Source organism: Pongo abelii, chromosome 21, assembly GCF_028885655.2.
Source record: "Pongo abelii isolate AG06213 chromosome 21, NHGRI_mPonAbe1-v2.0_pri, whole genome shotgun sequence".
NCBI lineage: Eukaryota > Metazoa > Chordata > Mammalia > Primates > Hominidae > Pongo > Pongo abelii.
In genome coordinates, this window is record NC_072006.2 from 37569685 (window position 1) to 37591612 (window position 21928).

Below are 21928 nucleotides of genomic sequence, written 5' to 3' on the forward strand. Positions count from 1 at the left end.
CCTTTGGCAAGACAAATTTCTGTCTCTGAGCCGCCAATTCCACATGTGTAAAATAAGGATAAAAGCAGCACCTACCCCCCCAGAAGTGTTATAAGAATAAGATATTAAAAACCCAACTTGAGATACAGTAGGCGTTCACTAACTGCACATTCACACATTCACAGCCCACACCCCCTTTCACCGAGAGTATTAGAGCATCCTGGTTAAGATATGAACTCCACTAACAATACAAAACTTAGCCGGGTGTGGTGGTATGCGCCTGTAATCCTAGCTACCCAGGAGGCTGAGGCAGAAGAATCGCTGGAACTCGCGGGGCAGGGGCTACAGTGAGCCGAGATCGCGTCACTGCACTCCAGCCTGGGCGACAGAGCAAGACTCCGTCTCAAACAAAAAAAAAAAAAACAGTATGGACCCTAGAGTCAGAATCTGCCCCACTGCTGCCAAGCCAGCTAAACCTTAGGCACTTGTCTTAAACTCTGGGAGCCTCTAGATGGGGATAATAGCACCTATCTCCATAAGCCTTCTGTGGGATCAAATGCAATAATACAAGCAAAATGCTTTGCATAACGCAATGTAGAAGCCTCTCTGGAGGCTGGAAATTAATTCTGACAGTCGGCAATGAGGCTGGAACAATAGCGTACAACATCCCAAACATTTTATTGGCTGGTTACAATGCGTTAGGCATGGTGCAAAGCATTTTCCGCGAATTATTACCTATAACCCTCACGGCAACCCTGTGAGGCAGGCTGTACTGTCAACCCCACTTCACGGGTGGCGAAGTGAAGCCTTGGAAGAAGTAGAGGTGACCTGTCCAAGGTCACACGGGGTTAGGCGGCGGGGTTAGGGTACGAACCCCTACAGCCTGACGCCAGGCCCCACGCCATAACCACCGTGCCATCCTCCCTCTTGAACACCGTGCGCTTCCCGGGATCCGCGGCCCCTCCTGCCCCAGGCGCCAGTCAAAAGCGTGTGCGCAGCCCACCCCGGCGGGCGCGCTGCTCACCTACCGCAGCAGCAACAGTGCCCGGGGTGCCGCAGCGTAAGTTCTGCCAGCAAGTCGGGTTCCCTCACAGGTCCGCCGCTGCGCCCATACACAAGCGACTTCCGTTCCGCCGCTACTTCAGGCCGGGTCATTCTAACGGAAGTGCTTCCTTTTTGCAGTCCGGGTGGACCCAAAGCTCCGTGGCGGTGCTGAACTTTAGGGCAGCCACTAGCCACGGACTTAAGCGGCAATTGAGCGCCTCAAAGTGGGTGAGTGCAAATCAAATGTGCGCTAAATGTCAGATACACCGGATGTGGAAGAAGAAATGTCAAATAGTGTCAAATAGTTCATAAATATAATGTTTATATTGATTATGTGCTGCAATAATTGTTGGGATATATTGGGTTAAATAAGTACACTCGTTGATTTTTTTTTTTTTATTTGTAGCTATGGTGGTAGAAATATTTGAATTAAGTTCACCTGTTGTTTCTTTTTACTTTTTCGATGTGGCTAGCAGGGGAAAAAATAATATGGTGTGATCATGGCTCACTGCAGCTTCCGCCTCCCATGCTAAAGCAATCCACCTCAGCCTCCCAAGTGGCTGGGACTACAGGCAGGCGCCACCACGCCCAGCTAAATTTTTTTTTTATTTTTTTTGTAGAGACGGGTCTCCCCATGTTGCCCAGGCTGGTCTCAAACTCCTACCTAGGCACAAGCCATCCACCCACCTTGGCCTCCCAAAGTGCTGGGATTGTAGGCGTGAGCCACCGTGCCGGTCCTTACTGGGAAATTTTAAGTCACCTAAGAGGTTCACGCTGTATTTCTATTGGAGGGTACTGCCCTGTAGGTTAATGACTTCCTGATTCACATCTCCAGCTGGACCCTCCCTGAAGTTCCAGAGCCATAGCTCAGCCGCCTACTTGACAACCCTTCTTGGGTGTCTGACGACCATCTCTAACTTATACAGAACTCTTCATTTCCACACACGCATCTTCACCAAAAACCTGTACCTGTCATTCTGGCCAATCTCAGTAAATGGCCCAACCATCCTTCCAGGTGCACTAGGAGGAACTGAATGGTCATTTTCTTCACCTCCCTCGATCCGCACATTCTATCTGTCAGCAAGCCCTGTCAACTCTGACTACAAAATGTCAAATCTGTCTACTCGGTAGCTACAACTACCCAGGCCAGCATTGTCTCATCAGAAACAATCACAGTAGCCTGCTAACGGTCACCTTGTCTCCTGAGAACAGTTTCCCACACATAGCCTAAGGGAATTTGTGTTTGTTTTATTAAATCAAATTGTATCACTCCTCTCCTGAAAACTCTCCGTGGCAGGCCAGGCCAGGCATGGTGGGTCACACCTGTAATCCCAGCACTTTGGGAGGCCAAAGTGGGCAGATTGCTTGAGCCCAGGAGTTCTGGACTAGCCTGAGCAACATGATGAAACCCCATCTCTACAAAAAACACAAAAATTAGCCCGGCATGGTGGCGGGTGCCTGTGATCCCAGCTACTCAGAAGGCTGAGGCTCGGAGGATTGCTTGAGCCAGGGAAGTTGAGGCGGCAGTGAACCATGATCTCAACACTGCACTCCAGCCTGGGTACCAGAATGAGACCATATCTCGAAAAAGGAAAAAACAAAAACAGCCAGGCACGGTGGCTCACGCCTGTAATCCCAGCACTTTGGGAGGCTGAGGTGGGTGGATCATGAGGTCAAGAGTTCGAGACCAGCCTGGCCAAAATGATAAAACCCCGTCTCTACTAAAAATAAAAAATAATAGCTGGGCATGGTGCCGCGTGCCTGTAGTCCCAGCTACTTGGGAGGCTGAGGCAGGACAATTGCTTGAACCTGGGACGCGGAGATTGCAGTGAGCCAAGATCGAGCCACTGCACTCCGGCCTGGGCGACAGAGCAAGACTCCGTCTCAAAAAAAAAAAAAGAAAGAAAAAAACAAAAACAAAAAGCTTAAGAGCTTTCCATTGCCCTTGCAATAAAATCCACATTTCCTGCTGTGTCCTAGGGGCCTGCATCATGTGGCCCCTGCTTACTTTTTTTTTTTTTCTTTTTTTTTGAGACGGCATCTCACTCACTCTGTCGCCCAGGCTGGAGTGCTGTGGTGCAATCTCAGCTCACTGCAACATCTGCCTCCCAGGTTCAAGCGACTCTCCTGCCTCAGCCTCCCAAGTAGCTGGGATTACAGGCGTGCACCACCACGCCAAACTAATTTTTCTATTTTTAGTAGAGCAGGGTTTCACCATGTTGGCCAGATTGGTCTCAAACTCCTGGCCTCAAGTGATCTGCCCACTTTGACCTCCTAAAGTGCTAGGATTACAGGCGAGCACCACCACGCCTGGCTGATTTTTGTTTTTACTAGAGATGGGGTTTCGCCATGTTGGCCAGGCTGCTCTCAAACTCCTGGCCTCAAGTGATCCTCCCACCTCAGCCTCCCAAAGTGCTGGAATTACAAGCATGAGCCACCATGTCTGGCCCCCTGCTTACTTTTACTTCTCCAACCCACATACTTCTTACTTCTCCTACTGTGTTCGCTCTAGTCGACTATACTTCAACTACATTTTATTTTGCTCCTTCAATATCCCAAGCAAATGTTTATTTCAGACCCTCTCTTCTTTTTTTTTTTTTTTTTTTTTTTTTTTTTCTTTTTTGGGATGGAGTTTTGCTCTGTTACCCAGGCTGGAGTGCAATGGCATGATCTCGGCTCACTACAACCTCCGCCTCCCGGGTTCAAGCAATTATCCTGCCTCAGCCTCCCAAGTAGCTAGGATTACAGGCATGCGACACGACGCCCACAGAGCCTCTCTTCTTACTATTATCTTTCTGGAATGCTCTTCTCCAAAATTGTTTCATGGCTGGCCCCTTCTCATCCTTTAGGTCTCAGCATAAATATCAGCTCTTCAGAGAGACCCTCTCTGACCACTTCATATAAACTACACCATCACTTCTCATATTATTTTCTTCACCATATTTGTCACTATTCAAAATGTTGGCATTACTTATTTTCTTATCATTGCCTGTTCCCTGGACTATCAGCTAGGGAGGGACATGTGGTGTCTTGTTCATGGCTTTATCCCCATGATCTACACAGGGTCTGACTCATAGAAGGGCTTAATGAAAATTTGTTGAATGAATAAATGACTGCTTTCTGTCTTAGTTTGGGCTCCCCAGAAGCAGACCCTGAAACAAGTATTTTTTTTTTTAGACCGAGTCTCACTCTGTTACACAGGCTGGAGTGTAGTGGCCCAATCTCGGCTCACTACAACCTCCACCTCCTGGGTTCAAGCAATTCTCCTGCCTCAGCCTCCCGAGTAACTGGGATTACAGGCACGCGCCACCACGCCTGGCTAATTTTTGTATTTTTAGTAGAGACGGGGTTTTACCATATTGGCCAGGCTGGTCTCTAAATCCCCACCTGAGGTGATCCACCCACCTTGGCCTCCCAAAGTGCTGGGATTACAGGCATGAGCTACTGTGCCCAGCTCCTGAGAAAAGTATTTGAGTGCAGGTAGTTGATTTGCAAAGCAATCTCAGGAAACACTGGTAGGGTAGTAGGGGAGTGAAACAGGGAAGGGGAGACAGCCAATAAACATTGTTATCAAGCAACTTTCTTGCAGGCATCTAGGTCTTAATCCTGCTGGAGAACACTGGGAAATAATGCAGAACACTGTGCTGGTTAATTATTTGTGTCAACTTGACTGGGCCACAGGTTGCCCAGATATCTGGTTAAACATTATTTCTGGGTGTTTCTTGAGGAAGAGATTAGCTTTGGTGAACTGAGTAGGCTGCCCTCCGCAATCTGGATGGACATCATCTAACCCCTTGGGGACCCAAATAGGACAGGAAGGCAGAGCAAGGTTGAATTCTCTCTCTGCCTGACTGCTTAAGCTGAGACATTGGTCTTCTTCTGCCCTTGGACTGGGACTTAAACACCATTGGCACTCCTGATTCTCAGTCTTTTAGTTTCAAACTGGAATTTACACCACCACCTTTCCTCAGTGTGCAGCTTGCAGACGGCAAATTGTAGGACTTCTCGGCCTCTATAATCACCTAAGCCAATTCCTTATAATAAATCTCATTCTAGATATAGAAATATACATATAGTGGCCAGGCACAGTGGCTCATGTCTGTAATCCCAGCACTTTGGGAGGCCAAGGTGGGAAGATCACTGGAGGTCAGGAGTTCGAGACCAGCCTGGCCAACATGGTAAAACTCCATCTCTAATAAAAATACAAAAATTATGGCCAGGCATGGTGGCTCACACCTGTAATCCCAGCACTTTGAGAGGCCGAGGCAGGTGGATCACCTGAGGTCAGGAGTTCGAGACCAGCCTGGCCAACATGGTGAAACCCCCATCTCTACTAAAAATACAAAAAAATTAGCCGGGCATGGTGGCGAGCGCCTGTAATCCCAGCTGCTCAGGAGGCTGAGGCAAGAGAATTGCTTGAGGCCAAGACAGGAGGATTGCTTGAGTTCAGGAGTGTGAGACCAGCCTGGGTAACATGGCAAGACCCCATCCCTACAACAAATTAAAAAATAAAAAATTAGCCAGCCATGGTGGTACAGTCCTGTAGTCCTAGCAACTTGGGAGGCTGAGGTAGGAGGATCACTTGAGCCTGGGAGGCCGAGGCTGCAGTGAGCTGAGATCCCACAACTGCACTCCAGCCTGGGCAACAAAGCGAGACCCCACCTCAAAAACAAAAAATAGGGCAGGGGTCGGTGTTCCAAGTGAAGGCACTAGACTGCTGATGGCCAGAAGGAAAAGGAGTGAGTCTTTGGTGGTTTGGGATGTTGCTGAAAATTTAGTGGATAAGCTGAGAAAGTTTCATTTTCACAAAGAAACAATGCTGCCATTATAAGTAAGCTAAAAGTGATTGCCTCAAAGTTAAGTTACCTGGTCTTTTTTTTTTTTGAGACAGAGTCACACTCTGGGGCCCAGGCTGGAGTGCAGTAGCACAATCTCTGCTCGCTGCAAACTCCACCTCCAGGGTTCAAATGATTCTCCTGTCTCAGCCTCCCGAGTAGCTGAGATTACAAGTGCACACCACCATACCCGGCTAATTTGTTGTTGTTGTTGTTTGTTTTGTTTGTTTTTTTGAGACTGAGTCTCACTCTGTTACCCAGGCTGGAGTGCAGTGGCGCGATCTCGGCTCACCGCAACCTTCACCTCCCAGGTTCAAGCAATTCTCTTGCCTCAGCCTCCTGAGTAGCTGGAATTACAGGCAGGTGCCACCATGCCCTGCTAATTTTTGTAATTTTAGTAGCAAAAGGGTTTCACCATGTTGGCCAGGCTGGTCTTGAACTCCTGACCTCAGGTGATCCGCCCACCTCACCCTCCCAGAGTGCTGGGATTACAGGCATGAGCCATCACACCAGGCACATCATCTTTGTTTTATCTTGTTGCTACATTGAAGAAACTGAACCTTTCGAAAGTTTAAAAAAAAAAAAGTTCTGGGCTTGGCACAGTGTCCTAGCACTTTGGGAAGCTGATGCAGGAGGATCACTTGAGGTCAGGAGTTTAAAACCAGCCTGGCCAACATGGTGAAACCCTATCTCTACTAAAAATATAAAACATTAGTGGGGCGTGGTGGCGGGCACCTGTAATCCCAGCTACTTGGGAGGCTGAGGCAGGAGAATTGCTTGAACTGGGAGGTAGAGGTTGCAGTGAGCTGAGATCCCGCCTGGGTGACAGAGCAAGACTCCGTCTCAGAAAAAAAAAAAAGTTCTCCATCATTGCTGTTGTCATTGTGATTTTAGGTAGGGATTCATAACCACCGCCCACTCACATCCAGCCAACACATCACAGTTTCCGAAGTACCAAACACATTCCACTCCACCTCCCTTCTGCAGGAAAGGGTCCTGAAGCTCTCTAAGATGGCTTTGACATGGGTCCACAAATTCTTTGACATTCCTTTCTTCAAGAGGTGGAGCCTAATTCCCCTCCCTCTGAGTGTGGACTGAATTTGGTGACTCATTTCTAATGAATAGAACAAAGCAGAAGCAACACTGTATAGCTTCCAAGACTGGGTCATAAGAGGTACTGTTTGTGGCTTCCTCCTTGCTCTCTCTTCTGTCTCACTGTGGGGAAAGCCAACTGCCATATCATGAGAAAACTCAAGCAGCAGCTCTAGGGTTAGCCCTACATGGTGAGGAACTGAGACCTCCTACCCACAGCCATGTGCATGAGCAGTATTGGAATGGATCCTCCAGCCCCAGTCAAGCCTTCGGATGACTGCAGCCCTAGCCAACAACTTGACTGCAACCTCATGAGTGACCCTGAGACAAGAACAGCCCAGCTTAGCCCCTCTCAAATTCCTGACCCACAGAACCTAAGAGATAATGAATATTTGTCATTTTAAGCCACGAATTTTGGGGTAATTTGTCACACAACAATAGATAACCAATACACTGTCTTTGGCCCATGTGGTAAAGGTCTGTTCTTCTCCAGGGAAAGGTGCCCCATTCCTTGGTCTGGTCCATCTTGGGACTGCAGGGGCCACCCCAGGACCCAAAGGCCAAGGCACAGACCACAGACACTGGGCCGGCCTGCCTGTGTGCTCACAGGCTGTTTATTTATCCAACAGTAAGGAGGAGAGAGAGAGGATGAAGAGAAAAACCAGACTCCCCACGGTGGCAGGGCTGAGGGGAAAAACAAACAGAAAGTCTCCTCTTCTTTCTCTTGCTGCTGACCCCAGGGGACTCCAGCTTTAGATGGGACCTCTGGGGGTGGCTTAGGGGCCTCAAGGAGGCCTGGCAGCTCAGCTGTTGGCTGGAGTCAGGATCCGCACAGGGGCAGGTCCCAGACTCGGAATGGCTTCTGTGTACACAAAATATCTCTCGCAAAAGGCACTGGTGGAGGGGGGCAGCAGGAAGGCCACCCCATCACAGGCAGAGTCCACTCTGTCCTGGGTCTGGGTCCTGGGCCCCAAGACCAATCCAGTCTCCCTCAGGGGTGGGGTCTCGGAGGCCCTTGTTCCTCTCCTCTCCCTTCCCTCAGCCCAGGGGTGAGCAGGCAGTCGGTGGAGGCCCAGCTCAGGCCATGTCATGGACACCCCTCTTCAGGGCTAGTGCATCCGGCGACTTCTAGGCCAACAGCCCGAGGCGGGTGACTTTGGCCGACAGGAAGGAGTGGATGATGAAGACTATGGTTTTGGGACACGAGTGCAGGTCCAGCTGCTGGAGGGTGGATGGAGAGAAGAGTCAGGGCCCTGGCCAGCCTGGCCTCCAAGAGTGCACACCCCCTCCTCCCCAGGGTGCAGAGGCAGCCCCTCACTCACAATCTCGCCTTCAGCACCTCCAAAGTCCAGGAAAAGGAGACTGGCGCCATCATCTGAAGACATCTGCAGCTTCTCGAAGGGCTGTCGCAAGAGCACAGCTCGGGCTGCACCTGGCTCAGCCGCCCACAGTGTGAAGCCCTTGTCGATGTGCACAGACAGGCTGCAGGGACGCCCATTCCACGTGCAGGCTGCAGGGAGGGCACATAGGTACAGGCACAGCTGGCACCTCAGAGACTACACCCCAACCTCCAACCCCCACCGCAGCTTACAAAGTGGGGCCTGAATGCCTCCAGGGATGGGAGGCTCACTGTTTGTCGTGGCACCTGTACACCCACCCTGCAGAGAGTCATCACCCCCACCCTCAGAGGACCTACACCCACTTCCAGTCCCACTTCCAGCAGCACAAGTAGAAAGGGGGAGCTTAAAATGTGCCATGGACAGGAGGCTCACTCCTGATAAAGACATCATCAGATCTACCAAGCACCGCCCTTGGAGACCTGCAGAGTTACCCAGCTAAATTTAAATTTCAGATAAACAATGACTAATTCAGGCATACTTCTATGAAAAAAGTATTCATTGTTAACCTGAAATTCAAATGAGGCTGGGTGTCCTGTATTTATTTCCTCTGGCAACCCTACCCCAAGTGCCATCTCTCACATCCTCACCAGCAGATTGACAAAGCTGGGGCAAGAAAACCCCAGGGAGAAGAGTCTCTGCCTGCTAGGGCACCTGCACATCCAAAACAGAGGGGCCCAAACCCAACTTCCTTTTTTTTTTTTTTTTTTTGGAGAAACAGTCTCACTCTGTTACCCAGGCTGGAGTGCAGTGGGCGCAATCTCGGCTCACCACAACCTCTACCTCCCGGGTTCAGGTGATTCTTGTGCCACAGCTTCCTGCGTAGCTGGGACTACAGGCACCTAGTACCATGCCCGGCTAATTTTTGTATTATTATTATTTTTTTTTTTTTTTTTGAGACAGTCTTGCTCTGTCGCCCAGGCTGGAGTGCAGTGGTGCAATCTGGGCCCACTACAACCTCCGCCTCCCAGATTCAAGCAATTCTCCTGCCTCAGCCTCCCGAGTAGCTAGGACTACAGGCGCCCACCACCATGCCCAGCTAATTTTTGTATTTTTAGTAGAGACAGGGTTTCACCATTTTGGCCAGGCTGGTCTCGAACTGCTGACCTCAAGTGATCCACCCGCCTCAGCCTCCCAAAGTGCTGGAATTACAGGCATGAGCCACCACACCCGGCCAATTTTTGTATTATTAGTAGAGACAGGGTCTTGCCATGTTGGCCAGGCTGGTCTCGAACTTCTGACCTTAGCTGATCCACCCACCTTGACCTCCAAACCCCATTTTCTATCCCCTCCTGAAGTGCCCTAAAGAAGGAAGCTTGAATGCCCCTGGGGATAAGAGGCTTATTACCAGAGGGATACTCCCAGATCCTCCCAGCACACCTGTAGACACCTCCTGCACACCCTCGGCGGCCCGGTGACAGCCATCCACCAGCTGGCGGGTCCAGGCAGCCAGCTCCTGCGGTGACTCCACGCTGAACAGGTGAGTTTCCACACCGTGACGCGTGCCCGTGCGCAGGGCAAAAGAGAGCTCTGCATCGTAGGGCACTGAGCCCTTGGAGGGGCCTGAGTGCACCAGTCTGGGGGTTGGGGGCAGAGGGCTGAGCATGAGGCCTCGGGCAGGGGGCAAATAGTTCTGGGCAAAGGGGCCAGTGACCTGGGAAGAAACCCTGTAAATCCTTTACCACCTAACAGGACAGGACTCCCCAGGGGGCACTGATTGACTCAGCAGGAGACATCTCCTGCCACCCTCCCCGTCGCTCCCTTGGCTCTGGCTATACTGATATCGTCACACACACCTAGCACATGCCTGCCTCAGCACCTTTGCATATGCTCTTCCCTCTGCCTATACACGCTTCCCTGATTATCTGCACGGCTCACTCCCTCACTTCCTTCAGATGTTAGTTTAAATGTCACCTCCTCTGAGAAGCCTTCCCTGACCTCCCAGTCCAAAATAGCACCCTTGTCACTCACTAGCCTTACTTTTTAATCATGGTACCAGAAATTGTATTTTTTATTATTTGTTTTGGTTGGTTTTTGACTGTCTTTTTCACTAGAATGTCAGCTAGGTTAGAAATTTTGATCTTGTGTTCACCACTGTATTCCCAGTAACTAAAACCATGCCTGACCACAGTAGGTGCTCAATAAACTTTTGTTGCCTGACTTCAATCACTTGATTAGGTAGACAGTCCAGGACCTAGTTATCCCTAGTAGCCAACAGGCTCCTGACACATGGGCCAGAGCCAGCCTGAGGTAAGGAGACATGGGTAACAAGGACTTCAGACCCCTGCAGCTTGACTCTCACTTGCTGTGTGGCCTTGGTAAGCCAACTGCCCCTCTCTGGGGCAGACCTAAGAGTTCTGCCCCATATCCCTCTTTGTTCCTCCCTCCACCCAGTCTTTCTCCTATAGCTCAGTTCCCCCCCACCCACCCAGATTGCTGCTGACACCAGCCTTCCACTTTCCAGCCCTAAGCTGGAGACCCTTGAGTCCCCAAGCTTCCTATCCAAGCTCCCTCTCTCCATCCCACATACACTCTGGACTTAACTCAGCATCTTGCTCCAGCCTCCTCCCTTTCCACCCCCACCCCCAGTCCCACGCTCACCCAGACACAAGCTCCAAACTTCCTGTTCATTCCGGACCCCTCCTTCACCCACCCCATCTGGCAAGCACGGAGCCCTGTTAATTTTACTCCCATGTGGTTTCCAATGCCAATGCTGCCTTTCTTCCCCATCTGCTCCTGCCACCCACCTCCACCTCCCCCAGCCACCATCATCTCTCCTGCACGACTGCAGCACCTCCCCACTTCCATCCTGCACTCTCCGCTGCATTCTCCACGTGGCAGCCACAGGGATTCTCTTACAGCAACCAGAGCACCTCGCTCCCCAGCTTAAACCCTTCAACATTACCAAACTCTTAAGATAAAGCTAACATTCCTTAATCAGGCAATAGAAGCTCTGCAAGATCAGGCCCTGCCAACTCCCTTCTCTCCATTTCCTGCATGAATTCTGGTCATCACAACCTCATAGCTCCATGAACATGCTATAGCCCTTCATGCTTCTGTACCTTTGACCATGATGTTCTCTCTGCATGGGATGCTCTTTTACTCTTTCTTAAACAGAAAACTTCTACTCATCCATCAAATCCAGCTCAAATGTCACCTCCTCCCTGAGGCCTTCCTCTACTACCCCAAAAGAGTTAAGTGGCCCCTAGAAACCCTGCACTGTAATGGCTGTTCCTGGGTCTGTCTCCCCAACCAGACAAGGTTCTCTCTGGAGGCAGAAGCTGTTGGGGTCAGCTCTGTGCCCTCTGAACCATGCAGCACAAGGCATAAGTGTCAGTGAATGCGTGGCTAGTGGGGACCTTATATCCTTTTGTTCCAAGCACCCATTTTACAGATGAGGAAACGGAGGCCCAGACAGGGCAGAGACTTGCTTCAGGTCACCTGGGGAATAGCTGAGGGTGGACAGGGCTGGAGTTCCCAGCTTCTGGGGCCCTGCTGGAGCATCTCCTGGCAAGTTCTGGGGGAGACATACTGCCCCTGCCCGTGGGTACCTGGTGGCGATGAGTGGGGCAGTACGGGCTGGCCGGCTCAGGGCCTCACGGGTCTCGGGGAGAGACGAGTAGAGGAGCAGTTCCTTTTCAGTTAGCAGGGCCAGGGTGGGGGCTGTGCCCCCACTGGGCAGCTGCAGGGAACAAAACAGCAGTGAGGATGGGTGGGGGAAGTGAGGGCAGAGGGCCAGGGCGGGGTGAGGTGGCCAGGGGCACTGGGAACAGGGCCAGCTCCAAAGGAGCGGAAGAGAGGGAGGGATAGGTCCCAGGCCCAGCAGGCACCTGCTCAGTTAGCCAGCCAATCTGCTTGATGTCCTGGCTCCCAGCTGTGCTGGTGGCTGCCAACAGTGCCTGCAGCTCATCCTTGACCCGCGGCATCAGAGCGTTGACCTGGGCTTGGATGGCAGTCGCCCATGACCTCGCACTAGCCTCATCCTTGGCCCTCACGAAGAGGGTGTCTTGGCCATCTGCAGAGCAGATCTCCAGATACCTGCAGGCACAAATGGGTGGAGACAAGGACCTGACCATTAGGCTGCAGCTGCCCAACCCTGGCCCAAGAAATCCCACCCACCACCAAACCAGGAGAAACCAGGGGGATGTCCATGAGACAATCAGGAGCGACCCTCACTGCTGGGCTCCAGCCACAGTTGCTGGGGCCTCATGGGGCATAGGAACAAGAGAGTGTGACATACACACACGTATTCGTACATTTTGTGGGGTTTTTGTTGTTGTTTTGAAACAGAGCATCGCTTTGTCACCCAGGCTGCACTGCAATGGCTCAACCTCCGCCTCCCCGGTTCAAGCGATTCTCCTGCCTCAGCCTCCCAAGTAGCTGGGATTACAGGCGCACGCCACCACACCCAGATAATTTTTGTATTTTGTATTTTTAATAGAGACGGGGTTTCATCATGTTGGCCAGGATGGTCTCGATCTCCTGACCCCATGATCTGCCTGCCTCAGCCTCCCAAAATGCTGGGATTACAGGCATGAGCCACCGTGCCTGGCCTTATTTTTTTTATTTTTAGTAGAGATGGGGGTTTCACCATGTTGGCCAGGCTGGTCTCGAACTCCTGACCTCAAATGATCACCCCGCCTTGGCCCTCCAAAGTGCTGGGATTACAGGCATGAGCCACCGTGCCCGGCCTACACGTATGCAGATACACACAAATATACACACACACTCAAACATGGGTGTGATGGGGCCTAAATTATTGCTGTGTGGCCATTCCTAATCTTGCCCCTTTCTCCTGGTTTCTAAGGAACATCCTTTTCTGGGCCAGCTCCCAGGTTCTCCTTGTTGCATAGAACCAAACTAATTCACTAATAAGAGCAGGAAAAAAAAAAAAAAACTAAGCTGGGCATGGTGGCTCACGCCTGTAATCCCAGAACTTCGGGAGACTGAGCCAGGACAATGGCTTGAGCCCAGGAGTTCGAGACCAGCCTGGACAACAAAGTGAGACACTCATCTCTAAAAAAGAAAAATAATTTTTTTTTTAATTAGCCAGGCATGGTGACATGTGCCTGTAGTCCCAGCTACTTAGAGGCTGAGGCAGGAGAATCACTTGAGCCCAGGAGTTTGAGGCTGCAGTAAGCTATAAGGGTGCCACTGCACTCCAACCTAGATGACAGCACAAGACCTCATCTTAAAAAACAGAAAAACAGACCAGGTGCAGTGGCTCACACCTGTGATCTCAGCACTTTGGGAGGCCAAGGCGGGCGGATCACCTGAGGTAGGAAGTTCAAGACCAGCCTGACCAACATGGAGAAACCCTGTCTCTACTAAAAATACAAAATTAGCTGGGTGTGGTGGCACATGCCTGTAATCCCAGCTACTAGGGAGGCTGAGGCAGGAGAATCACTTGAACTCAGGAGGTGGAGGGTGTAGTGAGCCGAGATCATGCCATTGCACTCCAGCCTGGGCAACAAGAGCGAAACTCCATCTCAAAAAAAAAATGGAAAAACAAAACAACAACAAAACTAAACTAAAGAGGCTTGAGGCCAGGCATGGTGGCTCACGCCTGTAATCCCAGCACTTTGGGAAGCTGAGCCAGGCAGATCACTTGAGGCCAGGAGTTCAAAACCAGCCTAGCCAACAGGGCAAAACCCCATCTCTTCTAAAAACACAAAAAAATTAGCCAGACGTCCTGGGGGGCACCTGTAGTCCCAGCTACTTGGGAGGCTGAGGCACTAGAATCACTTGAACCCGGGAGGTGGAGGTTGCAGTGAGCTGAGATCGCACCACTGCACTCCAGCCTGGGTGACAGAGCGAGATCCCCCATCTCAAAAAGGAATAATAAATTATTGTTTTCTAAACCACTAAATTTTAGGGATGGTTTATGATACAGCAACAGATAGCCAAAATACCAGGAGAAAAGACTCTTTGGCTTTTGTCTTCTTTCTGCCTGGAATATGAACACAATTGTTGGGATACAGCCACCATCCTGCCTCCACGAAGAAGAAAACCGCCCATAATTAAAATGGCAGAGCAGGAAGCTAGAAGCCTGGTTCCTTGATGGCATCCTTGAGCATCTACAGCAGCCTGAATAGCTGACCCCTGGACTTCTTTTTAAACATGTGGGAAAATTAACCCCTTTTATTGAAGTCATTGCTTGTTGGAGTTTCTGTACTTGCAGCCTAATGCAATCCTAACACTGAGTAAAAGTTTGAAGTAGTTTTCATTACATTTTGGTTGCCAGGCTGTATCCCTATGACTGGGATACTACACTGACAGTGGGCCTTATGGAACCCCAGTTATATTCAGGTTACCTATGTAGCTACTCAGGCATGTACATGTTCAAACACATATGCACACACCCATGTGCATACACATACAAATAACATAAACACAAACACAGGTGCAAATCTATACTCATATACATGCAAATGCTCTCATATATACATACAAGCACTTGCATTTACATGTCATCTACATGTGCACACACTTAGAAACATATACACACATGTTTCAGGTAATGTCTGGGATCAGGCTGGGAATCTAAGGTTCTGTGAGTCTCTGGAAGGACTAATATTACCTCACCTTCACCCTCACAAAAGGCCCTTCCGGGCCGGGCATGGTGGCTCACCCCTGTAATCCCAGCACTTTGGGAGCCCGAGGTGGGTGGATCTTGAGGTCAGGAGTTTGAGATCAGCCTGGCCAATGTGGTGAAACCCTGTCTCTAGTAAAAATACAGCCGGGCGCGGTGGCTCATGCCTGTAATCCTAGCACTTTGGGAGGCCGAGGCAGGCAGAATGCCTGAGCTCAGGAGTTCAAGACCAGCCTGGGCAACATGGTGAACCCCCGTCTCTGCTAAAATACAAAAAGAAAAATTAGCCAGGCATGGCGGCATGCACCTATAGTCCCAGCTACTCAGGAGGCTGAGGCAGGAGAATTGCTTGAACCTGGGAGGCGGAGGTTGCAGTGAGCCAAGATTGTACCACTGCACTCCAGCCTGGCAACAGAGCAAGACTCCGTCTCAAAAAAATAAATAAATAAATACAAAAATTAGTCTATGAAAAATACAGGCGATGGCTCATGCCTATAATCCTAGCACTTCGGGAGGCTGAGGCAGGCGGATCACCTGAGGTCAGAAGTTCCAAACCAGCCTGACCAACATGGTGAAACCCCATCTCTAATAAAAATACAAAATTAGCTGGGCATGTTGGCAGGTGCCTGTAATCCCAGCTACTCAGAAGTCTGAGGCAGGAGAATTGCTTGAACCCAGGAGAAGGCGACTGCAGTGAGCCAAGATTGCACCACTGCACTCCAGCCTGGGCAACAGAGCGATCGATACTCCGTCTCAAAAACAAAAACAAAAGCTCTCTGTAGAGCATCTGCAAGTGACCTGTGACTCACCAGTTCTTGCCTCATGGTGGCAGGCAAGAGGTGTGGCATTGAGTGAGACCAAGGGATTTGGATGCTGGACGTTAACCAGCCCTCCCAGCCAATGTTGGGCATTTGCTTGGCATTGAACCTAGGCTGTCACTAGGACCCACAGCCCAAGCTTGTAATGCGTATACCACTTAAGCATCACCTCCAACACTGCATATCCCACTTGACCAAATATGCTCCATTCAGCCACCACCATCACTCAGGCATCTTGCAGCTTCCAAAGCAGAAGGGACTACCAGGAATGAGGCAAGTGCCACCCTTTCTGGTTGTGTGATCTCAAGCAGGTTACTCCCCCTCTCTGTCCTCATCTATAAAATGGAGGTGAGCCGGGAACGATGGCTCATGCCTGTAATCCCAGCACTTTGGGAGGCCAAGGCAGGCAGATCACCTGAGGTCAGGAGTGCGAAACCAGCCTGGCCAACATGGTGAAACCCCTTCTCTACAAAAAATACAAAAGTTAGGCAGGGCACGGTAGCTCACGCCTATAATCCCAGCACTTTGGGAGGCCGAGGCGGGCGGATCACGAGGTCAGGAGTTCATGACCAGCCTGACCAACATGGAGAAACCCCGTCTCTACTAAAAATACAAAAAATTAGCCCGGCGTGATGGCGGGTGCCTGTAATCCCAGCTACTTGGGAGGCTGAGGCAGGAGAATGGCGTGAACCCGGAAGGCAGAGGTTTCAGTGAGCCAAGATCACGCCATTGCACTCCAGCCAGGGCGACAGAGCGAGACTCGATCTCAAAAAAAAAAAAAAAAAAAAAAGTTAGCCAGGTGTGGTGGTGGGCGCCTGTAGTCCCAGCTACTTGGGAGGCTTAGGCAGGAGAATCACTTGAACCCGGGAGGCAGAGATTGCAGTAAGCCAAGATCATTGCACCACTGCACTCCAGCCTGGGCAACAGAGCGAAACTCTGGCTCAAAAATAGTAATAAAATAAAATAAAATGAAGGTGAAATAATAAGACTTTCCCATTGGGCCTCTGTGAGAGCTAAATAATATTGCACATGGAAAGCACTCAACAGAGTGCTGGGTACACAGTAAACACTCAGTAAATGTTAGGAGGTATCAGTATTATCAATGAACTGTTAAAGGCTGCTCAGATGTGAAGGATGTAACCTTCCATGGCCCTGATAAAAAGGTTACCAGACATCTCAGAGCTCCAGCAGAGTAGGAAGAGACGAGAAGATCAGTGAGTCCAACAACCTTATCTCACAATGGAGAATCTAAAGGTCAGTGAGGAAAAGGGCCTAGTTCAAAGAGAACCAGGACTGGAACGCAGAGTTCTTCCCCAGACCAAGTTCATCTCCAGATGTGAGCTTCCCAGAGGAAGAAATGAGAAGCAAAGCACACCATCATCTCCATAGCTTCACTCAGGCTTCCAGTCAATCTATTTTTTAAGCACCTACTATGTTCTGGCATTGTGCTGGTCATTCATACAACACAGAGGTGTCTTTCCGTTGGTCCCACCACCTGACGCCAGGGCATCTGTCCATCTGAGTTGCCCCCCACCCCAGCCTTACCTGGGCTCCGGGTCAGTGGGGGTGCACCTCTTCGAGACATATGCCATCTTCAAGGACACGTGTTTGGCCTCGCTGAGGTTCCGGGGTGTGGGGCCAGGGGAGGAAGGCTGCCGCTGAAGGGGTGAGGCAGGAGGTGAGTCCCAGCCGACCGAGGTCCCACCAGCAGAGTTCTTGAAATACGGTGAGACGTCCTTCATATACTTGACTGATTGGGAGAGACATCAGCAGTCACCACTGTGACATGGGCTCCCAGCACATATCACAGTTGTCACTAATTTATTAAGAGTTTAATTTACGTGTCACTATTAGACCCTTAGTAAGCAAGAGTCCAGTAGTGATATTAATAAATTCTTCTAGGTTAAAGTCTCTGACGGGGCAGTGGAGCAGAAAATACTGTATCCCTTCTCTCTATCCCTATATAGAGATAGGGCCCCCCTATATCCCTTCTCTCATTTTCCCCATAGTTGATAGACATACAGCCACCTGGAAGAAAGACTCTATTTCCCAGCCTCCTTTGCAGTGAGGTGTGGCCATGTGACTTTTTTTTTTTTTTTTGAGACAGTTTCTCTCTGTCACCCAGACTAGAGTGCCATGGTGTGATCGCAGCTCACTACGGCCTCAATCTCCCAGATCAATCAATCCTCCCACCTCAGCTCCCCAAGTTGCTGGGTCTACAGCTACGCACCACCACACCCAGCTATTAATTTTTTGTAGAGATGGGGTCACGCCATGTTGCTGGTCTTGAACTCCTAGACACTGTATACAAGAAGGTAGTTACAAGACTTTCCCAGGCTGGGCATGTTGGCTTATGCCTGTAATCCTAGCACTTTGGGAGGCCAAGGCAGGCAGATCATTTGAGGTCAAAAGTTTGAAACCAGCCTGACCAACATGGTAAAACCCCATCTCTACTAAAAATACAAAAACTAGCCGGGCGTGGTGGCTCGCACCTGTAATCCCAGCTACTGGGGAGGCTAAGGCAGGAGAATCACTTGAACCCGGGAGGAGGAGGTTGCAGTGAGCCAAGATTGCGCCACTGTACTCCAGCCTGGGCAACAGAGCAAGACTCTGTCTCAAAAAAAAAAAAAAAAAAAAAGACTCCCAGGCTGGGCATGGTGGCTCACACCTGTAATTCCAGCACTTTGGGAGGCCAAGGCAGTGTGGATCACTTGATGTAAGGAGGTCAAGATCACCCTGGCCAACAAGGTGAAACCCTGTCTCTACTAATAATACAAAAGTTAGCTGGGCAGGGTGGTGCATGCCTGTAATCCCAGCTGCTCGAGAAGCTGAGGCATGAGAATCACTTGAACATGGGAAGCAAAGGTTGCAATAAGCCAAGATTGTGCACTCCAGCCTGGACGATGAAGTACGACTGTCTCTGAAAAAAAAAGATGACTTTCCCAAGACCTTGTCTCTCTTCTCCCAACAAAGATATACCCTCTATGGGTATATCTATGGGTGCCTGATGCCTGCTAGCCCGTGGGCAGCCTCTCTTCCTCTGCTCTCAACCACACCTGCTCCCAGGGCCATCTGGCTTGCTAGCTATCTGACGTCCGCAGTCAAAGCCCAGCCAACGTGCCCTGTGAGTGGACAGCCTAGGAAGGAGTTAGGAAGTAATTCTTGGCCCACCTCCCTGGAAGAACCAGATAAGAAGCTATTTCTGTCACAGGAGATGCCTCTGAGGCTCAGATAGGATTCAAAGCAAACGGGGACAAATAAGAGGGAGTTACAAACCCTATTGGGGTTGGGATAGAAGCAATGTTGAAAGAAACCAGGGCCGGGTTTTTTTGGGAGAAGCAAGCCTAGGTCTGACTTTTGGGGACTAGGACTCAAATGACTTATCATCACTGTAGCAATGACTTACCCCAGGACTGACTATTGGATTATGTCTCAAAGGGCAGCAGAAGTGGGACGTGTCACAGCCTACTTGACAGCCAAAAACCATCTCCCCTCTTTTTCCTTTGCTAAGAGAACCCTGAGCCCTAGAGGCTCAGCTTCTCCCCAGCTTAGAGGGAGAATCTTGATTGGTCAAATCTAATCATGATCATTCCATCCTTCTTGCTTGTGATTGGTTTAGAAAGGGGCAAATGATACAGTTCTGGCCAATGAGATGTGAGGAAAAAAACATTGCCTTCCTTTTCTCCTCCGTTAGCCTTTCAAAGTTGCTGGGAGGGAGCTTGTTCCTAGCGCAACGAAAGCCACTTTTTTTTTTTTTTCTTTTTTTTTGAGACAGAGTCTCACTCTGTCGCCCAGGCTGGAGTGCAGTGGTGCAATATTGGCTCACTGCAACCTCTGCCTCCTGGGTTCAAGCGAATCTCCTGCCTCAGCCTCCCAAGTAGCTAGGATTACAGGTGCGTACCACCACACCCAGCTAATTTTTGTATTTTTAGTAGAGATGGGGTTTCGCCATGTTGGCCAGGCTGGTCTTGAACTCCTGACCTCAGGTGCTCTGCCGGCCTCAGCCTCCAAAAGTGCTGGGATTATAGGCGTGAGCCACTGTGCCCAGCCTACTTTTTGACCACAAAGTTTGGGGTCCACACATTGAGGATGGTGAAGCAGAAAGATGGAGAGACCTGAGTTTTTAATGATACCATGAGCCCCTAAATTAATCTTCCCTGGAGCCATGCTGTCTCAAGATGTTCAGGAGGATAACACATTTTCTTCGATGTTTAAACCTCATTGAATTGGATTCCTGTTACTTGCAGTCAAAAGCATCCTGACAAATACAGCCCCCAATGGTGCAACTGCTACATCTCCTTGCTACAAGTGGCCACATCCCTCCCCTGCTCAAAGCCCTGCTCTGGCTCCCCTGCACCCTTCGCCTAATTTCAATGCCCTCTAGGACGTGGGCCCTGCCCACAGGTCCTGTCTTCCTCCCTGGCTTCACTTCTTGCCATATCCCTAATCTCACCCTCTGGTCCAATCATACTAACTACTCACAGGCTGTATGAGCTTCCAAACTTCCACACTATTGAAAATGCAGTTCCTGGCCTTGTGCGGTGGCTCACGTCTGTAATCCCAGCACTTTGGGAGGCCACAGTGGGTGGATCACTTGAGCTCAGGAGTTTGAGATGAGCCTGGCCAACATGGCGAAACCCCGTCCTTACTAAAAATACAGAAAAAAATTAGCTGGGCGTGGTGGCGGGCACCTGTAATCCCAGCTACTTGGGAGGCTGAGGCAGGAGAATTGCATGAAGCCGGGAGGCAGAGGTTCCAGTGAGCCAAGATCGTGCCACTGCACTCCAGCCTGAGGGACAGAGCAAGACTCCGTCTCAAAAAAAAAAAAAAAAAAGAAAAGAAAAGAAAGAAAGAAAAAAGAAAAAGAAAGAAAGTAAAATTTAAAAAAAAATTAGCCAGGTGTGGTGACACATGCCTGTGATCCCAGCTACTCAAGAGGCTGAGGCAGGAGGATCCCTTGAACCCAGCAGGCAGAGGCTGCAGCAAGCCATGATTATGCCATTGCACTCCAGTCTGGGTAACAGAGTGATACCCTGTCTCAAAAAAAAAAAGAGAGAAAGAAAATGCAATTCCCTCTGGAGTCAGATGCTCTTGGTTTTGAATTCCAGCTCCAGCACTGTCTAACTGTGTAACCATGGACAAGGTCATTTACCTCTCTGGGCCTCAATCTACTAGTCAATAAAAGATGAATAGGGCTGGGCACAGTGGCTCACGCCTGTAATCCCAGCACTTTGGGAGGCTGAGGCGGGAGGATCACCTGAGGCTGGGAGTTCAAGACCACCTGGCCAACATGGCGAAACCCCGTCTCTACTAAAAATACAAAAATTAGCCAGGCCATGGTAGTGTGCACCTGTAATCCCAGCTACTCAGGAGGCTGAGGCAGGAGAATTGCTTGAACCCAGGAGGCAGAGGCTGCAGTGAGCCAAGATTGTGCCACCGCACTCCAGCCTGGGCAACAAGAGTGAAACCCCGTCTCAAAAAATAATAATAAAAATAAAAATAATAAAATAATAAAAATAAAAGATGAATAACTACAGCCAGACATGGTGGCTCACGCCTGTAATCCCAGCACTTTGGGAGCCTGAGGCAGGCAGGCTGCTTGAGCCCAGGAGTTCAAGACCAGGTTGGGCAACATAGCAAAACCTTGTCTCTACCAAAAACACAAAACATTAGCCAGGCATGGTAGTTAGTGCGCCCATAGTCCCAGCTACTCAGGAAACTGAGGTGGGAGGATTGCTTGAGCACAGGAGGCAGAGGTTGCAGTGAGCCAAGATTATGCCACCGCACTCCAGCCTGGGCGACAGAGCGAGACCCTGTCTCAAAAAAAAAAAAAAAAAAAAAAAAATTCTACCTCAGAGAGATGTCAGGATTAAATAAAATATTGTAAGGCAGGTGGTGAGTATTAAGGACTCAAGAAATAGGTGTTTCTCACTTATCAGTCTTCCTTGCCCACACTTCCTAGGTCTCTAATTCTGTGTGTTGGGGTTGTCTCCTCCACAAAACTGGGAACTCCTAAAAGAAATGGCAGGGAGCGGTGGCTCATGCCTGTAACCCCAGCACTTGGGAGGCCGAGGCAGGTAGATCACAACGTTAGGAGATCAAGACCATCTTGGCCAACATGGTGAAACCTTGTCTCTACTAAAAATACAAAAATTAGCTGGGCATGGTGGC

The 21928-nt window shown here is 50.0% G+C and overlaps 2 protein-coding genes and 1 long non-coding RNA gene across 7 annotated transcripts in view; 1 reads left to right on the forward strand and 2 right to left on the reverse strand.

The window, feature by feature from the left end:
• The window catches only part of CDK5RAP1 (CDK5 regulatory subunit associated protein 1), a 41141-nt gene extending 39992 nt beyond the window's left edge, over positions 1-1149 (reverse strand). The window contains exon 1 of one of the 2 annotated variants that reach the window (XM_002830207.5): positions 1008-1149. In XM_002830207.5, coding sequence (XP_002830253.5) covers positions 1008-1134 — 127 coding nt within the window. In that variant the 5' untranslated portion in view covers positions 1135-1149. Of the gene's footprint in view, positions 1-1003 lie in introns of both variants that reach the window. The other variant, XM_054542146.2, reaches the window with a different exon arrangement.
• Positions 1129-15207, forward strand: LOC129052208 (uncharacterized). Its single transcript, XR_008517119.2, has 3 exons — positions 1129-1251; positions 9646-9827; positions 14223-15207. It is a non-coding gene; the product is annotated as an uncharacterized LOC129052208 (long non-coding RNA).
• SNTA1 (syntrophin alpha 1) overlaps positions 7535-21928 on the reverse strand; it is a 35672-nt gene continuing 21278 nt past the window's right edge. The window contains exons 3-8 of one of the 4 annotated variants that reach the window (XM_054542147.2): positions 17303-17507; positions 12178-12385; positions 11899-12029; positions 9728-9924; positions 8273-8460; positions 7535-8168 (exon numbers count right to left, since the gene is read on the reverse strand). In XM_054542147.2, coding sequence (XP_054398122.2) covers positions 8079-8168; positions 8273-8460; positions 9728-9924; positions 11899-12029; positions 12178-12385; positions 17303-17507 — 1019 coding nt within the window. In that variant the 3' untranslated portion in view covers positions 7535-8078. Of the gene's footprint in view, positions 8172-8272; positions 8461-9695; positions 9925-11898; positions 12030-12177; positions 12386-17302; positions 17508-21928 lie in introns of all 4 variants that reach the window. The other 3 variants (XM_024238737.3, XM_009233498.4, XM_054542148.2) reach the window with 3 other exon arrangements.